This window comes from Pholcus phalangioides, unplaced genomic scaffold, assembly GCF_987345545.1.
Source record: "Pholcus phalangioides strain wild (caught in Gottingen) unplaced genomic scaffold, Ppha-v1.0 ptg000015l_1, whole genome shotgun sequence".
NCBI classification, from domain to species: Eukaryota; Metazoa; Arthropoda; class Arachnida; order Araneae; family Pholcidae; genus Pholcus; species Pholcus phalangioides.
Window position 1 is genome coordinate 87,720,777 of NW_028301608.1, and position 9,456 is coordinate 87,730,232.

General features: G+C 41.3%; 1 protein-coding gene across 1 annotated transcript; it reads right to left on the minus strand.

Moving 5' to 3' along the window:
• Positions 1 to 499: 499 nt before the first annotated feature.
• Positions 500 to 4,317, minus strand: LOC149076964 (uncharacterized). The gene is made up of 3 exons (XM_089242311.1): positions 3,402 to 4,317; positions 1,205 to 2,848; positions 500 to 1,038 (listed from the first exon to the last, which is right to left on the minus strand). Exons 1-3 carry the CDS (start codon positions 4,315 to 4,317, stop codon positions 500 to 502), a joined length of 3,099 nt encoding a protein of 1,032 aa, XP_089098437.1.
• Positions 4,318 to 9,456: the final 5,139 nt, after the last annotated feature.

The window sequence follows — 9,456 nt, forward strand, 5'->3', positions numbered from 1 at the left end:
GATAACTCACTAGATTCGATAACAATTTATGAATAATTTATTTAATAAAGCTCGTAAGTATTAATTTTGAGAAAATGGTTATTTCGCGGTGCAATTAGAACTGTGACGTGCTTTGTGGAGGGCGTATGGCCACCATTATGGTCGTATCACTAGCGTAGAAGGTTGTGTAGTGGCACTTACATTGAAGCAGTAATTTATCCATAGGTAGCTCAACTTTGACTCCACAATAATTACCTAAATTCTAGAGAACGGCTAATACAAAGTTTATGAATTCGAAGAAACACATGGCACGTTACACATGTCGGGGCCGAAATAGCTTACATTGGGAGAGCAAATGCGTAGAAGAAACGATTTTATTTTACGTAATACAAGCGAGACATGCGTACGCGTAGACGTCGAACGAACATATCATACTAGGGAAAAAAGATACAAGGGAAAAGAAGACAAGCGAAAAGTCACGTAACATATCAGCTTCGCCATCTGGAGGTGACCAGAGGGATTACAAACGTAAGCTCGTACTATTCCCAACATCCTCCCCACCCTGGTCAACCTCCAGAGGAATTACCATTGGCCGTCGAATTTCTGTTCCACTGGATGTACGTAGAATACACGAACGAATGTTGCCGTCACGACCTTTGACGAGGGATGATATGCGTGCCTTCGTCCACATGTGTCGAGGTCTTGCATCTTCCTGTAGGAGGACGACATCTCCAACTCGTAGCTGAAGACCTGGGTCTTTATTTTTCACTTGGTGGAATGTCTTCAGCTCTAGTAGGTAGTCTTTCTTCCATCGTTTCCAAAAGTCATTCAGTGAATCTTGCTGCAGTGACCACGATTTCTTGAGGTCGGTAGCTGCAGGAACCTTTTCGTGAGAAGGAAGGGTTGTCAGTCGTTGTCCAACCAGGAAGTGGGCAGGCGTGAGAGGTTCTTCGAAGCTGTCATCTAACTCGATATCAGCTGTCAATGGTCGGCTGTTGACTGCGGCTTGAATTCCAGCCAACGTAGTCGTCAGTTGTTCGTCATCGAGAGATGCGCGACCTAACGTTTTCCGTAAACAACGTTTGACGACACCAATCATGCGTTCCCACCATCCTCCCCAACCAAGCCGCTCGAGGGGCTATGAATTTCCAAGTGATTCCGTGGGAGGCGTAGTACTGGTGAGCAGAAGGTGAAGTCATGGCACCCCAAAGGACGGAAAGCTCACGATTTGCGGCGTGAAAAGTCTGCGCATTATCCGAATATACAGTGTTGGGAACACCTCGACGAGCAACAAAACGTGAAAATGCCAGCAAAAACTTATCTGTAGAGCAATCCGTGACAAGCTCAAGATAAATCGCTCGAGTGACAGCACATGTAAACAACAAGATATACACTTTCACTGAGATAGAGCTTCTACGAACGTATAGTGGGCCAGCGAAGTCTATCCCCACGACACTGAATGGTTTCAAAAGTGTGACTCTATCCGAAGGAAGTGGTGCTTCAATTTGAGCCGGTGGCGTGTTTCTAAAAATTTTACAGGGAAGACACTGGCGTAGGACACTTTTAATAATCTGTCGCCCTCGAAGAATCCAGTAATCATTTCGCAGTTCTGATAGTACCACTCTCGTGCTCAGATGATGGAGACGAATATGTACGTGACGAATGAGCAATTTGACAAGTGGGTGTGAACCATCGAGCACTAAAGGATGCTTTGAAGCAGCTGGAAGTAATGCGAACTGCAAGCGACCACCAACTCGTATCAGATTGTCACTAAGAAATGGATGGAATTGTGCAATTTTCGAGTCTTTTGGAAGTTGTTTACCATGTCGAAGAGCATCATAGTCAGACGGAAAACAATCTATTTGAACTTGACGAATCCAATAACATTTCGCGTTTTCGAGTTCTTTTGCTGTTAATTCGCCATGAAGTTTGCAAGACGTGCGACAGTTGTATATGAATCGTTGCATCCACGAGGTAACCCGAATAAGTTTCGCGTAAGAACTGAAACGAGAAATGTCAATCACTGGGAGAGACGTAGATACCAACATTGAACTTTTCACAGTCTGACGAATTTCTATCGAAGGTAGATTCTGACCAGTCTCAAGAGCATCATTCAGGGATGGGTGTCCGTTGACATGAGACGATGAATCAAACACTTTACGACACTTTTCCGACTCAAGAGTGGTCTTCTTCACTGCGTGGTGAAGGAGATAAAAAATTCTAGGCCTTGACGATTCTGGCGCGATTTCGACGTGGCCGTTCTGGATGTAACGTTCCATTTGCTGAATGTACATTTCCCGAAAAGGGCGATCCTTATCCAGACGTCTACGAAGAATGTCAAGGCGGCGTGAGGTAATAGGTCGATTGTCCGACGTGAGGCATACGTGTTCTTCCCACGGTAGTGAAACGACACGACGATGGTTTTCCAGGCTGTAAGATTCGTGAAAATCTCGCAATATTTTTGTTTCACCAGTCGAGAGTGATTTTTCGTTTACATCGGTGATTCCCATGGCTTCGAGTTCCCAGAAGCGTTTGAACGAGTCATTTATTTCTTCAGCACAAGTAGTAGCCATGCAATGAACAGTAGTGTCGTTCGAAGCAGGAGTGTGTCGGACAAGAACGTTGGAACGGGTACCGCTCAAGATATGTCCGAGATGAGACGGAACAAGAACGAAAGTGTCTGACAATTTGACCGGCGAATCAGTTTTCACTATTTTCCAGTAATAATCGCTACCGATGAGAATTTGAATCGGGATGTCGTCAGATGAGTGAGGGTCCGCAAGCTGAATTCTGCGTGATGTAGCAATTGCACCAATGTCTACTGGAGCCGTGGGATGTGAGGCGTAGGAATTATTGCTTTCGAAAGCAACTATCGGAATCGATCTGTTATCCCAAATGCTAGATAAGAAAAATTGCACTTGACGTCGATACATCAATTGTTTTGGCACAGCTACGAATGCACTAATAGACAAGTTGACCGATTGTAGCACATGCAATTGCAGTTCATTCACTAAACTGCTGTGAATGAAGGAGGTTTGACTTCCGGCGTACCCAAATACGTGCAGTTTGCAAATACGTAAAACGGGGCGATACATCAATTTTACCAACAGCAGTAGAGGCATGAAGTGAAGGACAAATGGATACGTGATGTTTCCTTTTACAGTTAGAACAGAAAGCTCTAGCACGGCGTGGGCAAGTTTTAGCGTTATGCGAACGGTTAGTACACAAAAAACAACGACGAGTTTCTTTTAGCTTCTGCACTCGTAATTGAACATCAGTTATCACCGAGCAATTTTGGGGCCAATGATCATACGATTCACAAAATGGGCAAAAGGGTGACAGATTTTTCTCGTTACGTCGAATGCGAACATGAAATGCTTCCGTAGTCGGGCGGAAAGTCGAAGGTGGCAAAGGAAACTCACCTTGCACTTTGCTTGATAATCGAAGTCCGTCGATTTCTTCACCGAGGAACTGCATCAGCTTTGATATGTCCATGTCCGAGATATCTTGCCGTTTAGAGTGGATAATCCACCGTTGACGAATGTCCGTAGGAAATGTGCGAAGAATCTTCGGTGTCAAAATCCGACTGTAGTTATCGACATCTTCGCCGAGTGATCGGAGAGCTTGAATATGGGCGTTAATTTCCAAGTAGGTGTCGTTGAGTAACTCGGGCGATGACGCTGTCGTTGGGCGCAGGCTGTCGAAGAAATCGATGTGGGTCTGTATGATGGTATCCTTGTTGCCGTACCTGTCGATCAGCATCTTCTTCACAGTCTCATAGGCTTCCGATGTGACACCGATTCCCTCGACGAGCTTCTTGGGTTCGTTTTGGAGATACCCCCGTAGAAAAACGTGTTTGTCAATGGTTGACAGTTGAGGATTCTCGTCGATCGAAGAGGTGAATTGTTGCCAGAATGTCGGCCAGTCTTCAACACATCCGCGGAAGGGCTCTAGGCGTATTGTAGGCAGCTTGAGAGCACATGGTGATGAAGTCGATGTAGGTTGAGCTGAAGTGGGAATCGAAGTAGCAACCAGAGGAGGCACTGGCATTCGAGACTTGATGCGTTTTCGTAGCACGAGAGAAGCATCGAACAAGGCACGTTTCGCTTTCTCAGTGTATTCCTCGCATTTTTCGATATCGATAGCGTAGTCCTCGTCCGATAGTAGAGCGTGAATACCGTCGTCAAGGCGAAGTAATTCGTCCAATTCCTCCGTCAAACGAGAAACCATGAAGTCGGTTTCCTTCCCGGCACTGTCCAACGTTGAAACGAATCTAGTCACCTTGGCGCGCACCGTTGTCCGTTTCCGATGGAGCGTCGTTAATTTCTCCTGATCCATATTAAGACGAGTTTCGTTGGTCAAAATGTTCATCCGACAGGTTTCATTCATTCATTTTTCTTCATTCGGCACCAAAATATTCGTCCCGGGTTTCGGCACCAAAATATGTCGGGGCCGAAATAGCTTACATTGGGAGAGCAAATGCGTAGAAGAAACGATTTTATTTTACGTAATACAAGCGAGACATGCGTACGCGTAGACGTCGAACGAACATATCATACTAGGGAAAAAAGATACAAGGGAAAAGAAGACAAGCGAAAAGTCACGTAACGTATCAGCTTCGCCATCTGGAGGTGACCAGAGGGATTATAAACGTAAGCTCGTACTATTCCCAACAACACATATAAAAAGAAACGAGTATACACGGACACACAGAAAATAACACATCTTGACTCTCCAAGAAACGAAAGCTTTCTCTCTCGAACAGCGAAAGTGAGGTACAGAAAAAGCGCGCTCACGAAAAGGATGTGTTGGCAGATTTATGATAATAGGGGCGCCAAAACCTGCGTACTCTTGCCGACAGCACAGCCACAGTACTTACCCACGAGTTCGAACGACATTAAGCTTGATAAGATATTACAAAAGGAACTTTCCGTCAGGACCTCGTGAGTAAGCCCTGTGGTGAGGCTGAGGCATCACAGAGATGATATGCAAACATATATTCTTTAAACTCCAAAGAACAAAAGCTCCAAAACAAAAAAGCAGGTTTAAAACGATCAATAGAAATGCACTTAGATTCATTATTGATACTCAAAGTAAACTTCATAAACTTCAAAACTTCATAAGGACCTTGGTAAGGCTGCTGCAGCAAACGTCTTACAGTATCAACCCTCCCAAAAACATGTGTCGATTAGGCAAAGTCCTTGTGCAACGCCGTTCCTGTATTAACAACGATAGGCCAACTCGTCCAAATTTATAGTCCCTAAATGCTCTTCTGTTTTGAAGATAAAGATTACGCAAGCTATCCGGGAAACTAGGGAGCGCGATGTAAAAACACGCTTCTTACGCACAAAGGATATGCCGTCGTGCCAAACAGAATACAGCTTTATTCTAAATTCTTCCCATTGACTTATTACCCCCACTGATTCCAACCGCGACCTTTGCGAATTCCCGCTATCCTTTCTCACAAAGTATCAAAGTAAGTTCTAAAACCAGGAACAATTCTTTTCCTATCAACCTTACCCGAAGAAAAGTTGCAGAGAAAACTAACGACACGATGATCACTGGAAGAAAACTCGTACCCCAGAAAAACTTGTTGACAAGTTTCTCAGAACTAGTGAGATTTAAATCAAAAATAGCAGTACCCATATTAGCTTCTGATACATGCCAAAACAAAAAGAAAGGAAATCGATCACCAACTTAAGTAAGTCTCCTTCCACATTGATCTCTAGCTGAAAAGTTCTCCCAATCGATACCCGGGTAATTGAAATCATGTGATATGACAACCCTCTTATGCTTACGTATGTACGAAATTTCATCATGAGGTTTAGAGATACAGTTTGGATATTTATTCGGTGCGTTATAGCAAATCCCCTACAATAGGTTTATGACGCTTTTTCTTTTCAAGCTCAACCCATATAGTTTCAATGTCACTTCTCTGCACGTTACAATCTCTAACCTTCAAACATGACTTCACGTATATTAAGAGTCCACCCCTTTTCCTATCAGATGTATTTCTTAAAAAAGTACCGAATCTTGACATGTGTAAGAAACTTTCATACCCAGCGTTTGCCCAAGATTCTGTAATGGGTACCAGGTGCAGGTTCACTCCAGCTATCATAGTTTCTAAAGACTCTTTCTCATTACCCAAGCTCTTGGTATTTATTTGTACATATTTTAATTTGAATTCTGATAGTGTCAATCGGGAAGAACTGAAAAAAACGGGGTGTAAATAAATAAAGTATATACTGTTCTAGCCTAACTAAACCCACGAAATCGTATCAAAAAAAGTGTGAAATACACCAGCATCGCGGGAAAAGAAAATTTGAAGCCAATTCAGCGGCCCAAACCAAATAGAACCATATTCACTCCTGTGTAAGCACATAGGAGAAGAAATTGACCATCGACAAAGAAACAACGGCCAAAAACCTGGTGGAAGTAAAATGAAAATAAAATGTGAGGAAGAAAAAGAAAAATTTAAGTCGATCGAAAATACACAACAAAAATTAAAAATTTGAATATAATAAAAAGCATGTCGCAAATCTGACGATGGTAGTTCTTCTAAAAGTCCGGTGCCAAAATCAAATTAGAGAGAATTATTGAAAACACAATCTTTGGAAAAATAAAGAAACCGCAACGAAATGAACTGAAACCAAACCAATACAAAAAAATAAAAAATAAATAAATAAGCACGTAAAATAAAACTGACGAGAACGAAGAAAAACACAAAATGGAGCACTGATGTCACAACTAATCCCTCGGCAACGGTTCCGGAAAAAACTGCGTCTGTTGGCTGGCGAGCGAAGCGCTAGAAAAACACGTCCGATCCCTACCGCGGCCAAGACGAGTATGAATTTTCGTCTTGGATCCTTATTGGCGTTTATTTCACTACATTCGTGTAGAACTTACAAAGACGAATCCAACAAAACTTTATATGAGACTATAGGAGGCTGAAATTCCAAGTTATACAGATTTCCAATGACACGGCAATTTTTGTATTCCATGTACTTGTGCCATTCAATGCCGCTCTTCCGAGTTCAAATTCCTATCACTAGAAGATTTGAAACTTTATCTTACTAACGAAATATTGTACATTCTCTACACACGTGCGTGTGTGTTTGAATGTCTGCTGTCCAGTAGTTACGTTATTCAGATTCACAGTCTAGCCTACTCTCGAGATGCTCATGAAACCATGCCGGTTTATGACACGTATTCACGTGAAAAACCCCCACTGTTTTTTGAGGATTAATTACAATAACATTTATCTTCACTCAGCATTGTAGTGTTCCACCGACTTAACACTGGATAGGAAGACATGTTCTTACTGAAACAGGTCTAACTATAACTTTGTATTTGTCCCGCGTATGCTTCACAATTTTTTTTCTTTTGCGGAACTCAAGCTGAGATAAGCCCGTAATACACGTGTAAATAACAAAAAAAAGGTCCTAAGGTGTCGTCTTCAAAGATTTTCGGAAAAATCACCAATGATTCTGCTCATTTAAATATGCACAAAAATATGAAAATCCAGCGGATTTATTATGGGTCAATGAAAAAACGATTGTAAATATTAATATTTCCGGGACGAAAAATGAATTCAAAAGCCTCGCAAACCTAGAATGTTGGAGTGATGTCATTTAATCAATACATGATCAAGTACAGCACAGATAAAGGAAAAGTTAAAAAAAAACAGACATAGCAAAAAAAAGTAGTTTCTATAAACAGAAAATCTTGAGGAAAGGAAAAGAAATTGAAAATAAGCTTTTTTCTTAGGAATTTCCAAGAAGCGTGAAGGGCAATACTGTTATAGTTTTCAGTAATTTTTGCGGTTTTAATATATGATAGCATTCGGCCGCTAATTTTTTTTTATGTTTCTGGGTGAGATGAATGTCCTTAAAGTTTTTCATAATTTTTTGGGGGACGACACCTTGAGATTCCTTGTAAGTAGCACGAGAGCATGCCACTTTTCAGCATATGCAACCAATGAAATTATTCATAACATTCGTGCAAATGTTACAATTAATGTCAGTAGTTGCCATGCTCGAAAAAGACATGCTTTCGTGTTACTTGCTAATTTGTGTATCACGGGCATTACAATACTTTATGAGCAACGAAACTCACTTATTATCCATCAGTACTATATTATACATAAGTAATCACTATTAAATTGATTCTAATTGTACTTTTGTTCTTATGCGATCATCAGAGAGTGAGTAGAACATTTTTGATGACTTCAATTAGCTTCAATTTGTTTTTTTTTAGCTATAAATATGAAATTTCGTCAATAATTTCATTTTTTATGTAAAGATTCAGCAAAAAGGTGTTTTTGAAACTCGACCCGTTAAGATATCATGAGAAATGGGGAGAGAGCTATGAGAAAAATAACTTTTAAGGGAGTTTTTCCCCTTAACTCTATGTGAGAGGGAAAAAAAGATGTATGCGCTTTCGTTTGCTGGATACCAGTGATAAATGGGTATATAAAAGGCAATGGAGGGGGAAAGGGCCACTTTACCAAAGGGATTATAGAGCAGAGACTATTACTGGACTATTACCTCTTTCGGACATGAGGTTTTTGTGTTTCACTAACCTTGGGGCATATTAAAGATGGCTTCCTATAAATTTCCTTTCGCAGGTAAGGATTGTGCAAAAAAAATCTAAGAAAAACTACAGATTTAATTTTTATAGTGTTTTGAATAAGTGCGAACTCACCCCGATAAACGTTTGGTTTGTCACAGAGACTTCTAAGAACACCCGAAATGCACCATAGTCGCCCACAAGAGGGGTATAGATTTTCTGCAATTTTTTTCAATTTATATGTTTTGTTCTGAAATACATTCCACCGATCCCGAAGGTGCCTTTAGAGATTTAAAACTTTTGAGCTGCTTTGCACGGACCCTTTAATGATCGTTTGTACTTCCCCTCTACCGTCCTTGGGCAACACTCCCTATAGATAAGAGAGCCTTTAACATCGACAGGAATAAACCAAGTAGGATCATAGTTGGTTGTTCACTGCTTCGTGATATTTCGGACACCACCTGCGTAAGAAGCCTTTATATACAAAGGGGTAATACACACATATATATATAGCTGCCTAAATCACTAGTTGTGACGTCATCAGTGTGGAGGCTTTCTTATCTATGGGGGTGTTGCCTTGGCCCACTTTTTTTTTAAACCACTGCTGTATAAACACCTTATATAGCAGAAAGCCTCCGCGTGAAGCTTTAACGTCACTGAAGCTGTCAATTTCACCTGTAGCCATTGTGCAATGCAGGCGGATGTATGCGAAATCTTTACGTTTTTTTCGCAATATATACAACGACCATAGAAGAAATTGACGACTTCAGTGACGTCACGAGCTTCGCGGAGGGCTTCCGCTATAGAAGGCTTTGGCTGTATACACATAAGTCGAATTGATAATGGTAATACATATATACTGCATACTCAAGGATAGTTATTCAAATTGTTATTTTTTTCTTTCAATAA

Coding starts and splice junctions, on each gene's coding strand:
- LOC149076964 (XM_089242311.1), bottom strand. CDS start 4,317: ATGGATCAGGAGAAATTAACGACGCTCCATCGGAAACGGACAACGGTG. Junction 2,849..3,401: donor ATTATCAAGCAAAGTGCAAG/GTGAGTTTCCTT, acceptor CGATTCCGATAG/TTGCTTTCGAAAGCAATAAT. Junction 1,039..1,204: donor GACTTTTCACGCCGCAAATC/GTGAGCTTTCCG, acceptor GGAAAACGTTAG/GTCGCGCATCTCTCGATGAC.